We start from the raw sequence: 26,595 nt of genomic DNA, 5'->3' as shown, positions 1-26,595 counted from the left end.
GGAGGGTGTTTTTTTAGCTGAAAGCTGCGTAAAAGAGAACAGCACATTCTGCCCTGTTCACCCTCTGGAGCGCAGAGGTTGAGTGAGCACTGTGTGTGTTGGTTGTGGAGGAAAGCCGAACCCGGGTGCGTAATTTGGAGAAACGGAGTGGGCACGAGAAGCACGCTGCGTTTGGTGAGACTGGTTGGTGCTTATATGGAGGCGCGCGTGGAAACCGAATCATAGAGGCTTAAAAAGTTGGTGTTAAGCGAAATGGAGGGATAGTGGGTGTGAGCAGGGTCTTAAAGCACAGCTTTGCACAGCTAAGCAAGCAGCAGGTAGGACTGAGTTCATGCGATCTGTAAGTGTTGACCACCTCAGTAATGGCCAGGTTAGTTTGCGTGTTAGTGGATCTGGTCTTTAAGCTGGTTTTAGTTTGAATATTAAGTGTTAATTTTTTTTATGTTTTTTTTTCTGTCCTAAATGTGTTTGGTATTGGTATTGGACCTGGTGTTGCTATCTTGGTGTTAAAGGACAGCTAGCTACTTTACATTATGCTAGAAAAGACCACCAAAGCTTTTTATGGAAATGGGAATCTGCTGGGGTTGTGTTTGCACTGGGTGCACTGGGAGAGTGATGAATGAGCCAGTGTAGCTGACTAGAAATGAGCTTTCTGTCTTATCAAAGGGCATCTAGCACTGTTTATTCATGTTAATAGATTTTTGAATACTTTTTTGTTTATATTTTAATTAGTTTATAATAAGTTTTTAATAACTCACACTTAAATAGGCTACAGAATGTAAACTGTAGTGGTAAAGACTACATTTGGTACATTTGGATATTAAAGCAACTTTCTATAAATCTGTGGAAGGAGTTAAAATGTACCCCCCCTCTTATGGACAGCTTTTGTGTGTGTGTGTGCGTGTGTGTGTGTGTGTATAATAGCTGTCACACAAAAACCTTCATAACTTTTAATGGAAGTCATTTAGGAGTTTTTGTATTGGTCCATTCTTTATGATATTTTGACACAATGTAAACTTCCAGATTTAAATTATGTAAAAAAATACAAATAAAAAAATTATATATATATATATATATATATATATATATATATATATATATATATATATATATATATACTTAAAAATAGAGGTGGTACAACATGATCCATAAGGTCCAGCTGTGTACCCTAATGAATTTCAGTGGTGTCCCACATTCACTTTGCCAGGGGAAAGGTGCTTATAGGTGCTTATAATTTTTCACAACTTCACTTTTTAAATAGGACCAGGGCGATACTGTTCCTTTCACTAAAGGTCAATGTACCCTTGAGTGTGCCTGGCTCTGTACTCTCAGAAGTTCAGAAATGCTCTGTTTTGTGTCGCAGGGAAAAGTCTGAAGACGCTTATGTCTAAAGGAATCTTACAGGTGCATCCTCCAATCTGCGACTGCCCTGGGTGTCGAATTTCATCTCCTGTGGTAAGGCTCTTCTAATTATCTCTGATGTGTTTTATGACCCAGTCCTCATCGTGTTGTTGTGCTTTTTTAATAAATAGTTTTTGTACTGAACAGTTGTAATATAAGTGGTCTCTGAATAGTCGGCACTTCACCTGGATCAGTTTGATGAATTAAAAGTATAAATATGTTCCACAAAAACAGAGAAATACTCTCAAAACTCATGAACCACATGCAGATCTATGGTTTGGCACGTGTTTACCATAGGCCGGCCTGTAGGGCGAAGACCTGTCATCAGCCCTGTCAAGGTTATGTCCTGAAAAGTAGAATTAGAACTGGGTGCAGAGAAGGGTGAAGCGTCTGCAATGGTGGGGTTGAGGTCGGTAAGCTCAGGGTTGCTGCCGGAGGTGTGGATTTGAGCAGTGGAAAACTGTGAAACAGCAGTAAATCTAGGCACATTCCACGGTTTCTGCATGAGCTCTGTATCACACAATGGTGGCACGATGTCAGTGAATTGTGAAGTGAGACTAGGTTTCAGAAATGTGTTGCTAGCAGGCCACTAGCAGCCAAAGGACAGTTTGTGCCTCGATTGAACTTCAGCTTAACACTTTTTTGGTCCTTTTTGTCCTCGAATGGTTGCCCAAAGGAGACTGTAAGTCAGGAAGCTAGGCTAAAGCAGGGCTACAGCTTAGTAGTAAAAACAAAGCTTGCAAAACTTCCTAACTGGCTAACCAGATCAGTGCTTATTTGTGGTTGAACGCATTGGGGAATCTATTCAAATTCTCAGTCATTCCAAACTCAGTCGTCTGAGAGATGTTCTAGATAAACTATATGTCCAAATGTTTGTGGACCCCCATTCTAATAAATGTGTTTAACTCCTTGTTCCAAGATGCACCAATTGCCTACACAGAGATGCAAATCTACACACACACCGCTCATCTAGTCCCTTTAGAGAAGTACTGCCAATAGAATAAGACACCCTGGAGCAAATAAACATGTGAACCTATTTGCACAATGCCTAATGCCAGGGGTGGGCTAGAGGGGTATAAAGCCCCCCAGGATTGAGCTGTGGAGCAGTGGAACTGTGTTCTCTGGAAAGATGGTTGATGCTCCAGCCAATACTTTTGGGATGAGTTGGGGATGAGGTGGGGTGGTGATCATCCAACATTCTGACCTCACTTACTGAATGCAATCAGATCCTCTCATCAGTGCTCCAGAATCTTGCAGATAGCTATTCCAACAAAAGCAAAAATAACCTTGATTTTGTCAGAAACTTTTGTCCGTGTAGTGTATGATTTAACCTTCTTTAAAACTGCACAGTTAAGAGATGAAACTTACAAGAGGGATGGGGATCAGGTTTTCAGACTGAAAATGGAGTCATCTAGGGGCGCATGGAAACTGGAGGCAGCAGCTTGGAGGAATCATCCTGACTCAAAACTTCTTTTTTTGTTGTTTTTTGTTTAGTTTCTATAACACAGACGCACCAATCACAGATCATATCCTGGAGTTAATCAGTAATATGAATGGCTAACTTATTGGCTTTGAGGCCACTTTCATATCTCTTTGTTGTCATCTGCTAATAATGCCTTCCTTCTTTAAAAGCCAGCCTGCCCCTTTGGCCCTATGTGAGTGGGTGCCAGCATTTTCCATGTTAGTGTGTGTGTGTAAGAGTGGGTGTGCCTGGACGTGTGGGTGTGGGCGCGTAGGCGACTGCCTGGTTCTAAGGCGGCTGAATCTGTACGCACAGGTGCTGTGTTTTTATCTGAAGTGAGCGCATCTGTCGTCGCCTCTAACGGTTAATCTGGAGGGAAGGGTGTAAGAGGCTTACTGAGCTACTGAGCGTGGCTACTGGTGATTACTGGGTGTGCGGCACGCAAGGCAAAGGCGGTTTAGATAAGCTGGAGGTGTTTGAGTGATACAGGTAAACTTGTGATGAGCGCTACAGCCAGAACTGGAGATAAACACCTATGGCTTAGTTGTGTGGAGCCTGGATATTATCTAAAGGCATCGCTGGCTCATAGATAGTGGTTTTGGAAGGGGCGCTGAAGAAGCAGTCTGATAATTGTTTTTGTCTGATCACTGTCTGATCAGTCTGTCCTTCTCAGACAGAAACATTGGTTCAGCATTGGTTCAGCACTGGTTCATTCTTATATAAATAATGCTCATATTGATGAGTCTACATACTTGCAAATCATGCAAAATCATGCAAATTGCAAGCCTTTGAAGAACTTACTGGACGAGATATAGTTGAGGCCTACTGTAGGAATAAGTAGCACTGTGTGCCTGGATGCTTTGTTGGGTTATATTTTATACTTATTTGTATTTAAATTTTTCCCCTGGGGTGACTGATGTGAGTGTACCAAAATGACAGTTTTTCTAGCTCATAGAACTAAACAGGCTGTTTTTACTGTTCTTACTGTGCCTTTAAGACTGATACTTTTTTGTAAATGACCTCTGCTCTGATTGGCTGCCATGTGTTGTGCCTTGTTTAAAAGCAAGAGCCAAACACTCCATACACTGAATACATACAGCGTAGTACACCATAGCTCAGCGTCCTATCTATATATAAAATATATATACACACACATTATATATATATATATATATATATATATATATATATATATATATATATATATATACATACATTTATATATATATATATATATATATATATATATATATACATTTCAATGTTGTGTCAACACTTCATGCGTAGTTGGCCAATAGTAATGCTCCTAAATCTCTTTACATTGGCATAGTTTAAAATTAAAACATTCATACTACTTTCTTTGGTAAACGATTATTTCACCAAAGTATTCAACTTTTTTATCTCAAAACTCTGAAAAGTCCTGAGTGGCTCAGCAGGCAAATGACCTGCCACTATGGCCCATCCCGTTCGAATCTCAAGCCATGCTACTTTGCCACCAGCGGTCAGAGTCTGAGAGAGGACAACTGGCCATGCTAGATGACGTTCTCTCCTCTCATCACTCTAAGCGATGTCACTCTAAGCCAGCACAGGCGTCTGTTAGCTGGTGTGGCAGAACTGGGAACCTGGCGCTTTCCTCTAAGTATAGCAGCTGCTTATTTATGGGAATAGGCGGACGTTTTGAAAAGAGGCAGTGGCTGGCTTTGCATGTATCAGAAGAGACGTCCTCCTAGTCTTGGGAGCATTGCTGGTGCTAGAGGGAGCTATGAACGGGTGGATTAAAAACTAAAAGTTTGGTTTTCTGTGACATTCATCTTTTATAAGTGGCCTAATTGAGCTTTAGCCTAGGCTTAGTGCCGTTTTGGCCTGAAATCTAACCCCATGGTTGACACTTATCTGGTGGTATGGCCAGAGGAGACCCAACATTGAACGATAAACGCGGAAAGCACACTGAATCACACCTGCTGAGTCATATGGCATGCAAAGTGCACAACTAAGAATGACTCATAGTTTTATGCTAAAAACAGGGTGACTCTTACCCATGTTTGTATGTGCAGTGTATGTTATTTGACTCAGAATGTGTGATTTGGCTTGATTTGCAAGTTTATGGTTTATATCAGTATAAGTTTAAAGGATATATCAGTATATTCTGCCCACATCACCATATTACAGTATCACCAGTATGGTAAGAGATTTGCTATAGTAAGCCTAGTCTATATTTAGAGAAATTACTGCTGTGTCATTTTGTCATTTATGACATTTTAACATGCAATTTCGTTATGACTGGACCACCACAAACAGTCCAAAAGGACCTTATATAAAACCTGTTACATTAGCTTACACTGAATGTTAGGCATGTTTTTTGAAAGTATAAGACTCTGTTCCAAAAGCAACGATATATATAGTTAAGTATGTATATATATATATATATATATATATATATATATATATATATATATATATATATATATATATATATATGTTTGTTCATGTATTATTTTTTTGCTTATTTGACCCAATTTTCTACCCATGGTCAGTTACCCAGTCCAATTACAGCTTGTGTCCATCTATCACTAGCAGTACCCCCAACGCTAGTAGTTGCAAGACTAGCAAGTGTCTCTATCAATACATCGCTAGGCAGCCAGCTCACTCAAAGGAAAGCATCGGATTCGAACAGCTAACAGCCTGTGCTGATCAACATCATACTAGAAGTGATGTAGAGAGGAATTACCATCAGCCCACTCCTGAGAGAGCAAGGTCAATTGTGCTCTCTCAGATTCTGGCTGCTGATGGCAAGCAGCATGATCCTGGATTCAAACCAGCGATCCTCTGGTCATAGTATGCAAACAGTTCTTTGAGTTTTCATGGTTCTTATAGATCCAATGCTTTAACTAAGGAATTCTTGAAGAACCCCTGTTGTGTTTGACATGATTATAGGAAAACCCTTTAAAGAACCATCTATTAAAAGGCTCTTTAGGTGAGCAAAAGTGATTCTTTTATGATGTGACTCTTGTGAATCCTTTTTGGCATCTTTATTTTTCGGAGTGTCTTTGATGAACACAGTGTGTAGGTTATGTGATAACCTGCTTTGCTGGCAGTGGTGTTTGCTGTGGAGCTGTGGAAGGCCCCTCGGAGCGTTTGTCCTCCCCTCACCCCTCCTTTTTCCTGTAAGCGTGACGCCAGGTTGAGAGAGGGAGAGGTGTGGATGCTGAGGGCAGGCTGCCGAGCTCGCCTCGCCTCACTCCACACGCACACACACACACATACACCTACACACACTCACACAACTACACACCCTTCTGCCCCCTTAAGGGCAAGGCACACACACACCACACACACATACAGGCCCGTTCTGTGAGATAACAAGACAGCTTCCCATATACTGAGTCTTTCCCTCTTTAATGCTCCCTCTATGTCTCTCTCTCTCTCTCTCTCTCTCTCTTTCTCTATCTCATTCTCTCATAAACACAGACACGTGTCAGATAGATACATTCATACATGCATGAAATCCCCCTCACTTCAGTCACAGGCTTCACACACTCACACCTTCAATCGTTCTTTTGCACAACATCTCAGTAAACCTATCAAACAACTGTATCACTCATGCTTAAGTTCTTTATTTTGAGCTGAAGTGTTATTTCAGTGCTGCACATAAGCAGCATATCTGTTAAAATATCCAAATTTACCTCACTGTAGCTCTGAAACCCATCTATTAGAGGGTGTCAAGGAATGAATGATTCCTGCCACTTAAATTGTGACCAAGTGACCAAATTTTTAATTTTCCTATGAGGAAATGGTGTTTGATGTTCTTCATGATGACTTTCGACGTTGTGGTACATATTTGTGGTAATATGTACCATAAACTGTCCTAATGCATGTGTATTGTCTATTTATTTGTGTTACTGTACCTTTAAGACATTTTCCATCCAGTCTGGGAGGCGAACTGCCGCTAGGTAGCCAGCGCACTCTGAGGAAAGCTAGCTACGATACAAGGCCAATAGACGCCTGTGCTGACCAGCAGGAGTGATGCAGGGAAGAAGTGTCATAAACCCAGACCTGAGATTGTGCTCTCTCTGACTCCAGCTACTGATGGCTGATTTGTACCAGTGATCAGGGCCACTGGACCACTGTGAGCCCTGATCTTGCTGTAGGCCAAGTAGGTTGATGTATGTAAAGGTGTTGGTTTTGGTGAGCAAGATTAGCAACTTAGCATTTATTTATGGACTGGGAAGTGACCAGTACTGATACTTGTTTGTTGAAAAAATCTTAATACACCATACCCCAACATTTGCTTTTCTAGATTTCTCATGAGACCTTGAAGGCCCACTCTGCATTTGTTTAATTAAGATTATGTGTAAGTGCATTTATAAGGAAGTTGCATTCATCTTCCAATATGGAGATTGCTAGTACAGAGTGGAGCCCTGGCACTACATTATATCCCATCCACAGTGGCTCATATGATATTTCTGATACACTTTAGTGGCCTTTATATCCTCTCTGTCTGCTCTCTTTCAGCCTTTTCTCTTAAACTGACCTTAGCAAATCAAGCATGTCAATATGTCGTCAAGTTGTTTAGTTCTTAACGGCTAAATAGATGCTAACAGTTGATGAAATGATATAGTAGAGTCTGGATTCTGTCATTGTCTATAAGTGCATCATTTGTCTTAAGACACATTAGATGTAATGCCCTCTAAAGCTTTCTACAGCCTCCATAGTTTGGTTTGCTTTTCACTGTGGTCTGAATGAGGCTGCACATGCATATCCCTTTAAGAGCCTGAGCCGGCGAGCCTTGCTGGCTGTTGTCTCCCAGGAGAAATGTGCTTCCTCTGCTGTGTTTTTTCAGCGGAACTAGCGGAGGCTGGCAGGAAATTACACTCTCCTCCGGCTCGTAAATATCTCTTCGAATCAGGGCTTCCCCCCCACTGCATCCTGGGTCAAAACAAAAGTTGTCATCTTGGGGGTTAGGGATAAGGTTGACTTGGGGGAGCGGTAGGGGTATGCATTTTGTGGTTTCTGCATCATTCCCATTAAAATAGGAATTTAGGGTTATTACTTGATTGTACTTAAGACAATACAGCCGCAGACATCGAAGCGTTTGGACAACGCTGGTCTATTATACCTAATAAATCGTACACTATTGTAGAATGTCCAGAAAAGGGTGAATAGTGGTGAGCAATATGGAAGTGTTTATCATGATAAATTATGCCACAGTACTTTTGCTGAGCATATCACGGACATCGTTAGTAACCCAGTGCATTGCCCCAATATTGTGATACATATTTGCCATGTCATCCACCTCTTAATTTTTTTCTTTGCAATGTTTATGTGACTTATTTCCCAAATATTTTTTGTTGTAGTTCATTTTTTGTCATAATTAATTTCTACACGACCGTTTTTGTACCTTTCAATATAATTAAACAGTGTGTAAAATGAGTACAGTTACATAAATTAGACTTATTTCTCCTGTTGAATCTAAGTAGCTAATGTAGCTAACAAGCATCATGTAAACTAGGGATGCCCTGATACCACCTTTTCCTTTCCGATACCGATAACAGATTTTCAGTATGTGCCAATACATAGTACAGGGTACAGATAGCAACGCTGATAGAAGAGGCTATAAAGTGTCTTGAAGCTTGACCTTGTTTACATTTTTGTTTTCATTTTACTTTTCAGAGGAGTGAATAAAAGCCAGGTTAGAAAAAAAGGTACACATTCAGGTACACGTCTGTATGTAAAAAGGTACAAAACTTCAGTGTGTGGCCTTTAATCAAGCCGCTGAAACTCAGCTCTTGGTTTCAGAGCCAAAGAAACAGCACACGGAAAGAAAAAGTGTTGATGTGGTTCCATTAAATGTCTGTTTAATGGTAATAACGGTTATGACTGGCTTTTGCTGGTTGTTTAACGAGTAAACTACTAGTTGGTTTCATTACAAAGTATGCAAGCAAAAATGTTACCGATACGATACTGTGCGTATCAGCGCCGATACTGATAAGGTATCGGTATCGGTGCAACACTAATGTAAACATGGCTAAACTGTTACACACCTGCTTCAAACTGTGTTAAAACTGTTAAGTAATAGACTTGCTTGTGCTGTTTCTGACACTGCATGCCATACAACCATCCCTTTTTCTACTTAATCACACAAAAGGTTTGTTTCTTTACTTTAGCGCGGGAGCTGCAAGGCTAATGTTGCTAGCTAACAAGTATCCAAGTATGTAGGTTAACTTCATTCATACATTCACAAATTCTCATTCCCACAATGCCGTCAGTCAGACTGTTTAGTCCGAGTCTTCCCGTTCCTCCTACCTCGCACAAAATTTACTGCAACAGTTGGCCATAACTGCCGTGTAAAGGCTGTCAGTTTATAGGCTATTCGCTCACAGTAAAGTATAATGGCTGTGAGATGGCGGTTGTGGCACGATTATAACTCGCAGCAGTACAGCGAGAGGAGGCTAACGAGACGGCTTTATTTCAGCAATGGAGAATGCGGTATTAGGTGAGCTTGGCGTAGGCAGACCGACTCTCGTTTGGCAGAGCAGCGCTGCAGGGCTGGGTATGGGCAGGAATGGCGGCTGACGCCACTCAGTCTCACAACAGCTCCCTCACTGCGGGGGGTTAGCGAAAATGTGTGTGTGCGCTCTACGTACGTTTGTGTGGCTGTGTTTGTATCCCCCACATGGAGCTGAGGCTATGCTGCTATGGCAACGGCAGGATCCCTCCTCAGGCCGCCAGTGAGCGAGTCTGCCCTGCAGTCTGTTACGTTTGTGAATTAAAGCGTCTCCAAACGCGGCAGAAAAAAAACCCCAGAAGCCGAAGAGCGGAACTCAGCGGCGGATCTAACCACTCGCCTCATTCGGCGCTCTGCTTTTTATTAGAGTACAGTACAGTTTAATGACGGCTACTGTGCACATGCTAACAAGCACCCATGTGTTGCATATCAGTACGAGCGGTGTGAAAGCAAATAGGTCAGAAATGATGTAGCATGTAAATAGAAGTGGGTAGTGTGTGTGTGTGTGTGTGTGTGTGTATTTATATATATAAATATATACATGTGTGTGTGTGTGTGTGTGTGTGCCACATGTGACCTGAATGGGTGATCTGTGTAGGTGTTGGCGGGGAAAGTGCTTGGCCCCCTTTTGCATCATTATCACATGACCAGGCCTAAATATAGAAGCTTGAGCGTAACTTTTTAGAGACATCAGACTCATTTCTCCCATCACCTCTACGGCAGCTCTGTAGCCCACAGTGCACAGAAGGCCGGGCCTTTCTTATGGGCTGCGTTAAGGCTGGGGTCAGGCTTCAAAAAGTCTAGCTTTACCTATTGTACATACACAGCTATCTCTAAGCCTCTTCCTCACTCTCTGTCTCCTGCTCTGTCTCTCACCTTCTGTCTCTCGCTATCCCTAGAGTCAATATTTCTCTCTTACTCTCTCTCTCTCTCTCTCTCTCTTTCTCTCTCTCTCTTTCTCTCTCTCTCTCTCTTTCTCTCTCAATCCATAAGCTCTCTCTTACTCTCTTTCCTTATATTACTGTCGCTCTCTCTTTCTCTCTGTCTCTCTTCATCCCCGATGTCCCTCTCTCTTTTTCTCACTCTCACAGTCTTTCTCGGCCTCTCTTTATCCCTAATGTCTCTCTTTTTCTAACTCCCTCTCCTCCTTCTTTCTCTCTCTCTCTCTCTCTCTCTCTCTCTCTCTCTCTCTCTCTCTCTCTCTGTCTCTGGAGGCCGTTGTGGAGTCGTTACCTGTCCATAAAGCTCTCCCGTGGCTGTCTTGGCGGGGCTATCCAAACACAGGCAGAGCGAGCGTCTCGCACGCATGGCTGCACTGCCACTGACCTCCCAGCGCGGGGAAGCGCTCCAGTGGGCCGAAACAGGCCGCTCAGCGCGTGGGACGGGGGAGCGAAGGGGAGGGGGGGGAGCGGTTAGAGGCTATATCAAGGCCCAGCTCGGATAATACACTGTTGTACTGTATTTTCATTTGGGTCGTGACAGAAGAGCATGGCTTTGCATTTACTTTCTATAAACAGCGCAGTTATAACACAGCCGTTGGAAAGGCTACAGCTACAGCGGCGGATTAAGACATTTTGTAAAATTGTTTGAAAAAATAGTTTCCGTTGGAATGCTGGATCTCAGCTTGCTCACTACTCTATGCTTTACATACAAATAGTGCCTTGTACGTCCAGTACGGAGTGGACAAATATATCTTTATCATATAGGAAGCAGTGAGCCATGAGACACGTGGAAAAGCAGGTGGTCAATTATTTATTAATTTATTATATAGTTTATTATTTACCATTAGTAGACATTCAGTTGGATGTGTGATAAGGGTGTGAAAACTTGTTCTTATTTCATTATAAAATATAAAAAAAATTAAGTTGATCTAAGTTTTTGAAAATGTGAAGTTGTTTAAACCTGAGTTTCATCACTATCATGCAAAAACCTCTTTACCCAGTCATGCTGCTGGCCATCGAGGGCCCAGAGAGAGCACAATTGGCCTTGCTCTCTTTAGGGTGGGTAGATGGTACTTCTCCCCACATCACTCCAGTGCAATGCTGACCGGTAATGTTGCATGGCCCTCTTCGGCTGGCTGTGCACGTGTCGGAGGAGGTGTGTGTCGGTCTTCACCCTGCCAGTGTCGGGAGCATTTCTTGTGATGGGTTGGGTAATTGGCGATCCAAACTGGGGAAAATGGGGAAAAATCTGCAGTCTTTGTTTTTGGTCTACTGAAAAATGGGGACACCTGCTGATCAAGGATATTAAGAAGAGTTCTATCCTGCTTTTGTTGGAGTAGCTGCCTCTACCGTCCACAGAAAGCTTTCTACTAGACTTTGGAGACTTGCTGTGAGGATTTAATTGCATTCAGCGACAAGCATGTTAGTGAGGTCAGGATGATGGATAATCACCACCCCACCTCATCCTCAACTCCCCAACTCATCCCAAAAGTAGTGGATGGAGCACCACCATCATTCCAGAGAGCACAGCTCCACTGCTCCACAGCTTAATGGTCTACTAGCTCTCTACTAGCCCACGTCTGGCACTTGGCATGGTGCCATTAGGTGCCAATGTTCATCTGCTCCAGAGAGCCCTATTGTATTGGCAGTACTTCTGTTGGCAGTACTACATGGACTAAATAAGCTGTGTGTGTGTGCGTTTGCACATCTGTGTGAGCAACAGGTTCAAGTTAAAGTAGCTGAATGCAGTCATTAGAAGGGGTGTCCACAAACATTTGGACATATTGTGTATTTTAAAATGTTATTTGAAAAGTTGTTGTTATAAAAGAAAAGCCTTGTTTTATGGAGAAATGACCTGCAGATACAGATTGTGAGCTGAGGGTGAAGTTAATTAACAGCAGTAGTGAACTCTCCACCTCTAGAAGGTAATGTCAGTGTGTAAATATCGACTGTAAAGTTTAACAGAAAACAGTAAAAGTGTGTTTGCTGCAGCTTTGGGAGGAAACACATTGGAATGATTGGGAGGAAACACAAGTGTATATTTGTGTGTGTGTGTGTGTGTGTGTGTGTGTGTGTGTGTTTTTTTTTATTTACTTTTCTGCCCTCTGTCTCTCTCACACTCTCACTCGCTCTCTCTCCCCCAGTGTGTTCCAGTAGTTTAATCTAGGTGCAGTAAGTGCCTCCAGTCCGCCACAGTCCTCTACTCTTCCCTCTTCTCTCCCTCCCTCCCTCTCTCCTAGTCTCCCCTGCCCCCCCTTCCATCCCTCACCCCCCCCCCAACAGTAAAGCTCGCGCCAAGTCTGCCCGCCATCCCGCCTCCGCACACACACAGCGACGTTACAGCACACACACACACACATACACACAGGCGGAGGTTACGGCAGACAGACGCGTGACTCATTAGGCATTCTTCCCCCAGGGAGAACACTGAAGGGGGGGGGGTTAGGGGATGGGGTGTCTGTGTGTGTGTGTGTGTGTGTGTGTGTGTGTGTGTGTGTGCAAGAGTGCCGCAGCTGCAGGAATGTCACGGGCTGATACTGCGATGTGTGTGTGTGTGTGTGTGTGTTGGTGAGAAAATGAAGGAAAGAGAGAGAGAGAGAGAGAGAGAGAGAGAGAGCTAGAGAGATAGGACGTTTATGTGTGAATGCATATATACAGTATGTGCATCACACACATACAGTCCCCCAGCAGCAGGGCAGCACACCTGTACTTAAATATTAACAAAGTCCTAAATTTGAGGAGTCAATGTCAAAAGATTTTATTCCACATAGTTTTGGAGCATTTCTATTGGTCCATTGGCATTGAGCTGTGGAGCAGTGGAGCTGTGTTCTCTGGAATGATTGTTGGTGCTCCATCCAATACTTTTGGGATGAGTTGGGGAGTTGGGGATGAGGTGGGGTCATCCAACATCCTGACCTCACTAACGCTCTTGTCGCTGAATGCAATCAAATCCTCACAGCAACGCTCCAGAATCTAGTAGAAAGCCTTCTTGGAAGGAAAGTAGAGACAGTTTCTCCAACAAAAGCAGGATAAGCTCTTCACAATTCCTTTGATTTCAGAAGAAGCAAAGAATGGGCAGGTGTCCCTATTTCTTTGTCCATTGTGCTATTTTACTATATGGACAAAAGTATAGGGACACCTGCCCATTTATTGCTTCTTCCTAAATTAAGGGTAGTAACAGGATTTGAGGATCTTTTCTATTGCCAATACTTCTCTACAGGGACTAGACAAGCTGTGTGTGTGCATTTGCACATCTGTGTCAGCAATGGGCTTAAAGTAGGCTTTTAAATGCAGCCTTTTAGTAACTTCAAAAGTGACACTTTCAGCACCTTCAGCAGACTGCTCTGGACGGTGCTCGTAATATGGATACATGAACAAATGGCACAGGACCATGGAACAATCCAGGTTCCCGTCAAGAGTCTGTGCTGTCTATCTGTCTATCTATCTACCTACTTATCTGTCCGTTTGTCTGTCTATACATCCATTTCAAGCAGAGCCGCGGGGCAGCCAAACGTCACATGTGTGTGTCTGATTTTGTGTGTGTGTGTGCATGTGTGTGTGCGTGCGTTTGTTCCTTGATGGGCAGTGTAAATATAGCTCTGCCCACAGACATTTAATGTGGGCGGGCTTGTTCATAGAAATGCTGCTTATAGGAAATTTAGCTCGGTACATTTTCCATCTCTTAGAACCACCTGACCACAGGTGTGTATGTGTGTGTGTGTGTGTGTGTGTGTTGGAGCTTTAGCCCAGCATTTGATGTTTTTGTTTTGGAACACCCTACGTTATAAGGAAGTGTTGCCGGAAACAGAATGTGCCGCCCCCGGTTCTGCGTCAATCGAGTTGAATAGAAGCTGGAGGCTGGTCTGGGGCTTTCCACCAGGATGCAGCACAAGCTGAGGGGGTGGGGGTATGGAGGGCGGGTGCGAGGGAGCTGGGAGATGCCATTGGTGACCTGGTATGCGTTGGCCATGTGGTTAGAAAAACTTTCCTCATTTCTCAGTCCTCACATTTTTAGTAGTGACACTTAAAACGTTTAGACCAGTAAAATCAATGGCCTCTATGTACTGGTGTCAGATTGGTACACCCTCTATGTACTGGTGTCAGATTGGGCAAGACCCTGAGTTCGGAAATCAGAACTAAATAGACACTGGAAGAGAGAACGTTGGATCTGTGTGCCTCTCAATTAATGTCTCTCTCTCTGGTTTTGTATGGATTTCTATTTAGTTACTGCAGTTACTCTAATAAGCTGTGGGATATGGACATACAAAGAAGCTTAAGGTGTTACCCCCCCTTGAACCCTAGGCTTATTATTCAGGTATTAGTCTTAATACGTATTATTCAGTAGCTACTCTGAATTACTCAGTATCTGCTAGGAAGCTAATGTGCTCGTTTTATAGTTATGTGAGGAACTAAAGCGCAGGCCTACTTTTACATGATATGGGTTGATTCACTGATTGAAAAGTTAAATATCTAATGAAATGGTCTTTACACTCTGTACATGCATCTCATTTACAAACAGTAGTTCCAGAAACATCCAATAAAAGCGAGCCAAAAGATCACTGCAATCACTCCAGAGCATCCTTGTTGGTTCCATTTGCCACCTTTATGTATTGCATGAAGGATATACACTGTTAGTCATATATAATGAAGGTTATAATGTGATTTAAGCCCCGCCTGCCTCTCTTTGCTATACAGCATTGTGCAGAGTCCTTATCCATTAAAAAACACACCTTTTAAACGAATAAATAAACAGTACATTGTGACTTAATGTGTGTGAGTATGCTAGCCTAACCATTTCCGAACTTCCTCTTAAGAAAATGTGACATAAAATCTGTAGTTACACTGAACAGCCATTACATTAGTACCACTGCCAGGTGAAGTATAAAACATTGGTTATTTTCATCTACGGTGGCATCTGTCAAGGGGTGGATAAATTCAGCAGTAAGTGAACAATCGGTTCTTGAAGGTGACGTGTTAAAAGCAGGATAAATTGGCAAGCATAAAAATACCAGACACTTTGACAAGCGCCAAGGACCAGACGACTAGAAAAGGACAACCAGTGGATCGGCTCTGGGTCATTGGTACCTAAGGTTCACTAATGTGATCCATGGAGGCCAGATACCACAGGATTGCTGCTGTGGTCCTGCTGTAGCAGCGCAAGGGGGATCAACTCAATATTAGGCAGGTGGTGTTAACCTGTATGAATGGCAATGGTGTTGCAGTAATGTTTCCCAACCCATACATATTCGCCCGCCGATGGCCAGCAGGATGACCAGGATTTGAACTAGCGGTCCTGCTCGTCTTAGTGACAGCACCTTGTTCCGCTGGACCACTCAGGGCTGTAGTAGGGTAGAGTATTTGAAAATCTGTTCCTACTGATGCATTTTACCATATCCCCCAGCCCCAGTCCTAGTAGTCTACAGGCATAGTGTTTAACAGCTGTCATCAATGCCTTTTGCCAATGCCAATGCCTGCCATCAAAGAATTTTTAAACTACTGAATTAAATATTGTGCCTAAAATGTAGGCATTTTTATTAGTCAGATACATAAGATACAGATACATAAGCATTTTTATATGCCCAATTCTCCCATACCTCAAGAAAACAGCATAGCTCTGCATGTTACTGTTAAAAAAAAAAAAAAATTAAAAACACCACAAGCGCTAAGCGTACGTACGTCTGTGAGTGTGTTGGGGTCTGTAAGAGCCGTGTGTATTCTCTGAAGACTTCTCCTCAATCAGAAAAGTCTGAATTTGTGTCCCTAAGCTTGCTCCGACTCCATGTTCCTCCAGCACTTTCGCACACATCTTAGTCTCTGAAAACACAGGCAAATGTGCTTTCTCTGCAAAAGGAAGAAAGACACTCGCACACATACACATACACACACACCAAAAAAATGTGTAGAACTATGCAGTCTGCTCATCCTCAGGGATGTTTTCATCTTTCTCTCTTTTTTCTCCCCCTTCTTTTAATGTATGCCACTTGAGAGAATCCAGAGGGCCTGCACCTGTTTGCCTCTTGGCTACTCTCCCCACCCCCCTGCCCCGGCCTGCCACTCACACTGCTGTCCTTGTGGGATGCTGTGTGTGTGTGTGCGCGTTGGCCTCGCGTGTGGAAGTAGGGATAGCTGCAGGGCTCGGCAGAGTTTGACAGAGCCGAGACACAGGCGTGCCTCACACAGACACACACACACACACACACACACACACTCCTCTTTCTCACTCACATACATAGCTTTTTCAGTCCGAGTTGAAATTTCAAAGGCACGTCCGTCCATATATTATAACCCCGGACAGTCCCTTCTCCTCTTCCTTCCTTCCTTCCTTGCTTCCTTCTTCGACCCCCTCTCTTCACACAGAGATAGACACGGAGGCGCAATAATCTGCACTGACCCCTTCAGGTCACATTAAAGGTCACTCAGCTTCACACAGTAAACCCCCCAGGGCCACTCTTCGGCTTTATCCCTCCCATCTCTTTAGATGTGTGAGACGAAGAGGGAGAGAGAGCGGAAGAGGTGGGATCAGTATCGTCTCTATATCTCTTTCTCTCTTTCTTTCTCTCTCTCTCTTTCGGTCACCCCTCCTCCCTCCCCAAAAAGGATCAATAGTCTTCCCCTCTGCTGGCCTGTTAGTGACACTTTAGTATTTAGTCACTGTTCCACCAGGCGGTACAATACGGTTCAGCACTTCAAAGCCATAATCCCTCAATTTGGTGCCAGTCCTGTACTGGTCCTAACTAAGCATCCATGCTGAGTTTGGCTACACCATGTGTTGGGGTGCCAGGCGTGCCGAGCTGAGAGATATAGGTGGAGCTAGAGACAGCACAGACAGCTGATTGTTTAAACACAGTCTTCACCACTCAGCACTCGAGTCAGGCAGCTGCCGCTCCTGCTGTGTGTTTACTGTAAATACCGGCGTCTGGTTTAACTACATATACACTACATGGGCAAAAGTATTGGGACACCTACTGATTCATGGTTTCCTCCAAAATCAAGGGTATCTATAAAACCTTCTACTAGATTTTGAAGCATTGTTGTAAGGTCAGTGAGAGAAGAGCGTTAGTGAGGTCAAGATGTTGGATGATCACCACCCCACCTCATCCTCAACTCCCCAACTCATGCCCAACTCAAGGATTGGATGGAGGCTGGGTGGCTTTATACCCCTCTGGCCCATGCCTGGCAGTATGCGTGGTGCCAATACGTTCATGTTTATCTGCTCCAGAGAGTCCTATTCTATTAGCAGTTCTGTAAAGTAGCTGAATTCATTTATTAGAAGGGGTGTCCACGAACACTTGGACATATAGTGTACGCTTTAATAGACATGCAATGACTGATGGGTTTACTGTGCTGCAACATCCTGCGATAAACTGTTGTTCACTGCTCCCAACATGTTTGACGTTCCTCTCCAACCAGTTACAGTTACAGTATGTTCGTTTGCAGCAATTGGTGGACGGGTAAAAAGTGGACGGGCTTTCAAGGCAGTGTTCTGAATCTAATGAATTTACGTTAGCCTGAGTTTTAAAAAAAATCGTCTTGCCCATGTTCCATAAAACTTGTCCAACTTCACAGCAGTTGCTCTGAATGAATGCATCTGTGGTTGAACCATGAATTTAAATTGCTGAATCAATCGCTTTAACATGATGAATTTCATTGTCACGGGGGTTTTGTTGACTTGTTTGTGAGAGTTTGGAGAACGCTGTTATGATAACGTTGTCATGAGGGTTTAGAGCAACTCACATTTCCCGTCTCTGTATCAGCGCTTTCTGACCCAAGGTCTGGAGTACCTGTGCCCTGCATATGTCGGTGAGTTGAAGTGGCTGTAAAAAGCACTAAAAACCACAGTTCAGGGATACTCCAGGAGCAGAATTGGGAACTCCAGCTCTATACAGGTTTGTTTCCTGTTTCGTTGGCTTTGAGCTCTCGTGACTCGTGTTTTGAACAGTGTGACCTGAGGGCAGAATTTCCAATTGGCTGCTTGCAGGGCCCTGACCGAAAGTGCGATGAAAGCATGGTGCTACCCCATACTGGTTAGGTAGCTTTTTTTGGCTGTTGGCTAAATGCAGTGCATGTGAGTGTCTGGGCCTGTCCTCAGCCTCTTAGCATGTGTGTGTCTCCTCTGTGCTCCTGCAGAACCGTGGGCGTTTGGCAGAGAAGCGCACTATCCCGCTGCCTCCAACCCGCGTGCCCAAGAAGGAGCTGGCCTCAGTTTTCAGCAGCGACGACAGCGAGGGCAGCGAGAGGGTCAACGGAGACCATGCTGACATCAAGCAAGAAGAGGAGCTCCACTACACGATGATGAGAAAGAGGTGAGCATTTGTTTGGTAGTATGCATCTTAAGACCTGACTGTGCAGGAAAACAGGGCTAACCTACAACGCAAGGCAGTCTTTAACCGTATTACACTGCCCTGGCGTGCGTAGGCATGTGCATCATACCCTTCCTCTTCCCTTCCACGACCTCCACTGCTGCCAGAGCTGGTGTGAGGATGTGGGATTGTTTAGTGTGGATGAGGCCTCTTGGCCACACCTGGCCTGCAGTAAAGGGTCAACTAGTCCAGCTGGGTCTTGCCCCACCACACATCAGAGCGTTGTTAAACAGGAGTTATAGGCCCCTCTGGCCTCTACCCTTGCAGCCCTCACTGTGTGCATACATTCCTTTCACACACCCCCATCACACACACACATAGACAAGAGCTACACATTGTCACATGTGTGTGTCTGATTTTGCTTGTATATCTTGTATATCCGTTTTCTCAGGTTTTATTTTTTTATAGCATTCAAAAAACACCAGCTGTACCTTTACAGTGTGGGAACACATCGAATGATGAATGCACTACTGTAAAAAAAATTTAATCAGGCCAATATACAATGATAGAGTAACTGATCACAGAGGTTTTTTTTAGTTAACTCAACTTAATTTAGTCAAAAGTTCTCCTAACTCACATTTTATAGCTCTGCTTCTCAGTTTGATCAACAATGTATTGATTGTATTTTAAGTTGAGCCTCAGCTGAAATTGCTCAAATATTGTGTAAGACGTTCAGTCTTTGTCTCCTTTGTTTACCGTTTATTCCCATCTGTTGCTTAGATGTCCCCCGTCACATGGAGGGCTTCCTATTCTCAGAACTGTGGTGCTGAGGGGATTTGAACTCGACAAGCAGGCAGTTAGACTGTTGTGCCACTCTAGAGCTATGAAACCATGTCATAGAAAGTCACATTTAACCAGAACTGTGTTTGTATGTGGCGTAACTTCACGGCTCTAAAGTGGCACAACAGCCTAACTACCTGCTAATCAGGTGTGAGTAGGTCATATGTTCAAGCCCCATTAATGGCTCACCCCATTGACAAAGCCTGATGTGATATGGAAAGTTCTAGCCTACAAATGGAAATAAACGGTAAACAAATTGAGGGGGAAGGAGGGGTGGGGGTGGCACAAGTCAAAGATCGGACCAAATATTTCCCCTGCACTTGATTTAACAACGTTTTTTTGGGCTCAGCTGAATATCTATTGTTGACCGAACTACTATCAATTAAACTAAGTTGAGTTAACTCAAAAAATTCTCTGAAATCAAACACTTTATCACATCATTTTAAGAAACGTATTATACTGTAACAAAACTGTCATTTTTAACTCATTAAAACAGTAGGCTTTTTGTTGGATGTGTAGATCCTGAACCAGATAGAGAAGGCTTTTCTTATTATGACTGTGTGCTTACACTTCTTTAAATGCTTGTCCTTGACATTTCTTGACATTGCAACAAATCTGGGAAAGTGCTTAAAGCTGTTAATACTGAATAGAAATGGGATGTAAATATAACTGCATCTAAATATTACAGCCAAACAAATGCAATACCCCTCAAACTTCTGAGGGTCCGAATTTCCAATTGTTCCTATAAAATGACCATGTCAGAGGAATAAGGTTTCACACTACACACACACACACACACGCACACACTTTAAATAGGTATGGACATGAGCTGCATAGACCAGAGATGGAAACAAACATGTGGGCTTCTCACCTCGTGTGTGAAGAGTGGAGATGATATGGCCGTAGCAGCGAGACAGCTGCTTCACTCAAACTGTTCTCAGAAGAGCAAGCTAGTAACAGTGGGCTGCTGCAGTATGGATGTTTTTTTAGGGTCAGGTCTGTGTGTTTCTACACTGTTCTTCTGGGTCATACTGCTAGTACCCCTGTATTTATAACCAAAGGTAGTAAGACTTTTTAAAATACATTTCCATAAATGTTGGTGGGATAGGAAGGCAGAGTAGTAACATACTATGTGAAGTGTACACACAGAACAAACAAAGACAATGCAAAACAGCTAGACAAATATATTTAATAGTACAGTCAGTAGTATCAGCAAAACTCACCATTAGCACCTTTCACAGTGGTTGGTGTGGCGCAACAGATAACACCACCACCTACCATTGCGTTACAACAACACCATGTGGGAGACCAGGGTTCGATTCCCGGTCTGGGTGACTATGCTGCGCTACACCAATAAGAGTCCCTGGGCAAGACTCCTAACACTACATTGGCCCTCCTCTGTAATACGAGTAACCTTGTAAGTCGCTCTGGATAAGAGCGTCTGCTAAATGCCATAAATGTAAATGTAAATGTTCTCTGAGTTAAAAAAAACCTGAGAGCTGGAGCTCCTGAGTGGCACAACTGTCTAAGTGTTGCCCTTATTTTCAGTGGGAAATGTGAGTTCAATCCCTAGTAATGCTATTGCATTGCTGAGAGTCCCAGAGAACACAGTCAGCTTTGCTTGCTCTGGGTGGGTTGGATGACTCTCCTTCTCCCCATCACTCAGTGCAGTGCTAGCTAACCACTAGTGTTTGTTAACTGACTGGACAAAACTGGCCCTGTCTTGTAAGCGCATTCCGCTGTCCGATGAAGTTGTGTTGGCGAAAAAAAGTCCCATTCAAAGTAATGTGAAAGTGCAAAGTCGGTGTTTAGAAGTTTATAATGCTATGCTACCTCATTGTGCTAGTTTTAGCTAACAGAAAATAGACAGCAAGGGCAAATTTGCTGCCATGCTAATGTGAGCTTTATTACGTAATAAAATGACAATGTCCTATCTATCCTAACAGTCTAAATGTGCCTAGACAATCAGTATTATTAACACACTCTAAATCTTATTAACACACTTGGAAATCTGGAAAACTTTGGATTTTTGCTCATTAAAAAAAGCATGTGGGCGGAGCATGTATATGTCATAGTTTTGAATTTTCAAGATTTTTTTTGGCCCCCCTTTGTAATTAGCCACAACTGTTGAACGCAGTGCAATTTTGCAAAGTTTCAATGTAAAACATTCATTCAGCAAGATTAAAGGATCAGCACTGCCGCTGCGCTTAAATTCAACATCTAGTGTTCATTTAGTATCTGTATCTGTTATTATTATCTGCTCAGCCCCTCTAATCAGGGCGAGGGAAATTAAAGATTTGTGTGCTCATTAAATTTCCATGAGTAGTTTGCTTTCCTTCCTCTCGGACACGGGAGCTGAAGGAAGCCTATTACGGCGTGGTCGGGGCTGCGGTGGTTTAAGAGCCATGGCTAAAACGTTCTGGTTTCCCCGCCGGCGATTTCAGTCTGCCTAAACGCATTACAGGTGATGACCAGCCAGCAGATGTCAGCTGTGGCAGGTGAGTCTGGGGAAACTACGCTTTTGTCAAATTGTCTTATCTGGTAAGCTGAAAAAAAAAACATGCCGAAAGGCCTGGCCTTGGGGTTATGATCTATTATTGAAATCATTCTAATCACTGCAGCACAGCTTCCAAGGCCAGCGCTGCTAGTTTAAGGCTGCAGCTACTCTTGGTAATGATGGATTCTAGTGTGAATTCTCTATGATTTTAGGTGTATCTTCATTCAGCGTTTGACATGACATGACAGCCCTCTCGTCGGGTGCTTTTTGAAGCTGCTGGGGCTAGTTAGTTCTCCTGGAAGGCTCTGTCTCTAATTGACAGCTTTGCTCTTGTTGAAAATCTTGCAATCATCTTAGAAATAGTCCAGCGATCCTTGCAATTCAACAGGCTTATTTAGTTGTTTTATTTCACTGAGCTTCACTGAGAACAAGTACTTGGGAAATGTAAAGGTCCATGCTGTTGGCATATTATTGAGGGGTTTTGATGTGGTTTAGAGCGCTAAAAGCTCTAAACCACATGCAAATATACATCCTCTGTTAAAGCACGAGGTCATCCTAGGGTCAGCTTATTTGGACAGACGAGACGAGACGAGTCCAGATGAAGTGTAAGCCTCTTTGCTTCTGATGACATGCTATTATTTTTAGAGTTTCTGAAACGGAGTCTAATGGTTTCCAAAGGAATCAAAGTCTCACAGACCCAAACTCCTGTTTGTAGAAGGCCTAGCGTGAATGACAACCACAGCAGTGTGGCAGCGTGACCTCCTGAACCACAGTCACACCACAGCGGTACGTTACACAGACCTCAAGCACGACTACTGTTATGTGTGGAATATGTGAAGGATACAGGTCTTATCTCTGTCAAGCTAAGTGGGAAAAATACCTTCACACTGAATATAAGCTTTATTGTCTCAGTCCTTCGCCGCGCCTCCCGCCCCTGGTGAGTTCCAGCATGCAGTCTGTCTGCGACGCCGAGGACAACACTGGAACAATACCGCATTACGGGGTTCCGTCTAACCTTGTTAAAGAAATCCTCCCCCACCAGCACTTCTTCCGCCAGCGCCTGGAAATGCTAATGAATTTAAAGAACACTTATGACGAATATGGAGGGCTTTTACCCTGTTAAAGGCGGCGGACTGTGAGGAGCCTCGTCTCTCCTCTGTTCCCGGGCCTCCTCACCTCACCCCCCTCCCCTAGCCCACTTCACTCAGATGAGGATCTGACCCAAACAGATAATGGGGTGTTCAATCTGAGCAATTTGATTTCCATCGAACAAGGCATGGGTAAGTGAGTTGTGGAGGGGTCTTAACAAATTGGATTTGAGCAATGGGTGAGAAATGGAGAATTCGTTTTTATGTGCGAGTGTATTTACGCCCCATCAACACGCAATTGAGGTTATTGTGGTAGTTGTGTTGGGTGACAATATGCACGGAATCTTATTCTTACGTCCACAGGATATCAGTCCCTGTCACCTTTCCTTGCCGATCTTTTGCCTTTAAATCTAGCCCAGCAGAACTGTCCAGGTTGTTATCAACAAGTTAGATGGATCCTGGGATGCAGAAGAAGGGCTTTACACCTTGCTATCTTAAAAAAAGTCCCCCAATATCTTTAAACCAGCTTAATGGAAATGGCCAGCAGCTTTGCAGGCGATTAATGCTCAGGTCCTCCAGAACGGTGGTCGGAGACAGGCAGCGTTGTTGTTGAGCGTCGCGTATCCATGGCATGGCTTCACGAAAAACGCACGGGAGCTCTGCTGCCGCTGCGTAGAGTGCTGTCGCTCTGTGTCTGGAGAGGCAAGTCTCGTGCCTAGAGAGTCTTGCACTCGTGAAGCATCTGAGCGGCTAGTTGTAGCTCGATGTTTCGGAAAAGAAACAAACTCAGCACAAGGAACTTAAGAAAGGCATCACGTTGCCGAGTTTGGCTCAGTCACCTGCAATGAGCTCCTGATCACCTGCAGTCACCTCCTGGTCTCGGTCGATTGTGCTTAACGTCGTGCCAATCATTTCCTCAAGCCTTCCTGTGCACTCTGTCACAAGTGTCAACACTAGGGCTGATTGAGAAGTGCTGACTGGTTGTCTGGGTAATTACTGACTAACCACCATGGATTATATAAGACTCTATACCTGGATGGAAGACATATCTCTGACTCAGAATAGCTTCTAAAATCAGCTCCCAACCCTTGTGCCTGGGTGCAATTACCTTAATTTATAGTGCGACCGTCGCAAAGCGCTGTGGCAGACGGGGTGTCTGGCCTTTAATGTTTAAGTTTGAATTTCTTGCCGTTTTTTTCCAGCAGTTACATTATTTCCAGGCAATGGAGCGTAAGTGGATTAGAGCGGTGACAAGGGAGGAGGGAGGTTGACTGCAGCCTCACGGACCCTCCCATTGAGGAAGAGGGAGAGGTAAAGGAAATTAAACAGACCTGTGCTGCAACAGCCTAGGCACACAGACTGCCTGTCTTCCCTTTTTGGGTGGCTTCTCGTGCACGGAGCTTTCGAGGGAAACCAGGGCCCGCCTACGTTTAGCATCAGAAGGGTTTGGCCGGCAAGGCGTGCCATCGTCTCCTCTGGTGGCTGTCTGGACCTGACCAAAAGCGGTCAGCCAGCCAGGAGAGGCCAAGCCAGGGAACCATAACCAGTTGAGAAGGCAGCGTCTGGCCAGGCCTTTAGAATGCTGGTATGTACCCAAGCAAAAGCATTTGTCATGCTACATGTTCCTCTGCTTTTAGAACTGCTGAACTACTCGTGTGCCGTGTAGAATGCCTGAATGCTGCTACTGCAGTGCACACGGTTTGTGTTCTTCTACGTTTGATTGAAATCTACTGCAGGCACTTCGGTACTCTCGGGCAGGTACCGCTGATCGCCCAACTGTGAATCATTCTTTCCACTGGCTACTGCCGATGAAACTTCTAAGAAAGCTTGTGCGAACTACAAAAAGGGATCCAATTCAAATAGCCTCTTGTTTAATGTTCATTTTCATCCAGCCAGAGAAGGTCAGTAGAACAGTGAGCGAGAGATGGTGATACTTGCTTCTCGCAGTGCCTTGGAGAATTGATGTATCTGTGAAGGTTTACTGTAGATGATGCAGCCATGCGTTTCCTCCGTTCTTTTTTTTTTGTTTAGTTAAGGCAATTCCGTGTGTCATTTCAGAGAATTTAACAGTAGACTGCTGGGAAGGGGGAACGGCACTCTAGGATTCCTGGAAAGATCTTCCTCTTAGAGCAGTAATTAGTGGCCACAGTTCCTCTGGAACTTTTATAGTGTCCAAGGCTCTACCCAAGGACTGACTGCACACTGCACTCATTTACTGGTTGCGAGAAGGTAATGGCGCACAAGCCCTCTTATCTCGCTCCAGCAAACAAGAGATTTGTGTCGCCGCACAACTCTGCAGAATATCTACTCTTTAGCAGTTTAGCAGCAGTACCCAGACTGAGCTGAGGCACTGGGCTAGTGGGTTGAGTTCATGTTACCATTCATCACACATTTATGTGCCGTTAATTAGTAAATGCTTGGTAGAAGAAAAACTCTCTAGATGTCAAAGATACCTGTGGAACTAGTCAGAACAGTGCAGATCTCTAATAGGGCTCTATAGATCCACTCTGCAAGATGCTTATTTACACTGTAGATACCACTTTGATTCCCTTTGCATCAACTTCAGCAGCTAATCAATGTCATTAATGTCACACTCACTCAGGGCGAATATCTTCTATTGGGCATTCTCACCTGCACTCCAGATTGTACCTCTCTGTGCATTTTCCTTCATTATCCAAAACGGCAAAGCTTTGCATCGTTCAACATGGTGAAGCGTTATTTTCATTATTTTACTTTTACTTTTTTCCTGCGGCACTGCAGGCTCATCGACCTCCCATCAGCTTTAGCAAGGCACGAAGAACAGGAAAGCCCAGGAGGACGCGCTGTGCTCTTTTTTATTTATGTATTTATTTCTGTATTTATTTATTACTCCCTTTGCTAACGTAGGCCCGCCTTGCGCACCGTCGTTCCGTCTGAACGTGAGCAGCATAACAACACTTTCTTTTGTTTAAAAAGAAAGAAAAAAAGGAAATAAGACACAGCAAAGCATGGCAGTTTCTCCACTTTTATTTTCCAGGAGCTAAAATTTGAACCTGAAAACACGGCTCTCTGTCATTAACGCGCCTCGACATGCAACGGTCTCTGCATTAATTGTGCAAGGAGTGCTTGGTTCCTGTCTGTAGGCAGGCGGCAGCCTCTTCACACCTTTTCTACCTCCTGCAGAGCGCATATGAGTGTGTTTGTACGCATGCGTTGGTGTGAGGGTGGGATTGTCCGTGGAGTTCTCGAGAACAGACTGGCCTTTCAGACCAGGTGCCCAAAATGCCATTCCAACCTCCACCGACGGCGGCGCCAGCACACCCCTTCGCTGTCCGTCTCTGGGCACCTTTATCGGTGTCCTTGTCTTAAAGAAAATACAATTAGCCGAACATGCTAATTAGGCTAACATGCTAACGAATGAATGATAGGACATAGACACCAATGAATGAAAGGTCATAGACACCAATTAACATGATGTTATTAGAACACTTGTAATTGATGGTATTTCCTGTTTTTACTTAACTAGTCCTTTAAACCCCCTGCAGTGCCAGCGCTTGCTCGTTTTGCTCAAGCCACTTGGCT

At 43.9% G+C, this 26,595-nt stretch overlaps 2 protein-coding genes across 3 annotated transcripts in view; both read left to right on the top strand.

The window, feature by feature from the left end:
* samd11 (sterile alpha motif domain containing 11) overlaps positions 1 to 26,595 on the top strand; it is an 82,913-nt gene that overhangs the window by 1,670 nt on the left and 54,648 nt on the right. For both annotated transcript variants that reach the window (XM_072656381.1, XM_072656380.1), the window contains exons 2-3: positions 1,364 to 1,455; positions 18,437 to 18,612. In XM_072656381.1, the coding sequence (XP_072512482.1) occupies positions 1,364 to 1,455; positions 18,437 to 18,612 (268 nt within the window). The remainder of the gene's footprint in view (positions 1 to 1,363; positions 1,456 to 18,436; positions 18,613 to 26,595) is intronic.
* Positions 1 to 26,595, top strand: part of eno1a (enolase 1a, (alpha)) — a 331,916-nt gene that overhangs the window by 284,917 nt on the left and 20,404 nt on the right. The gene's annotated exons all lie outside the window — the stretch shown is intronic.

The sequence above is a fragment of the Salminus brasiliensis genome, chromosome 14, assembly GCF_030463535.1.
Source record: "Salminus brasiliensis chromosome 14, fSalBra1.hap2, whole genome shotgun sequence".
In the NCBI taxonomy this organism is placed as follows: Eukaryota; Metazoa; Chordata; class Actinopteri; order Characiformes; family Bryconidae; genus Salminus; species Salminus brasiliensis.
This window is presented reverse-complemented; position numbering and strand designations above follow the sequence as displayed.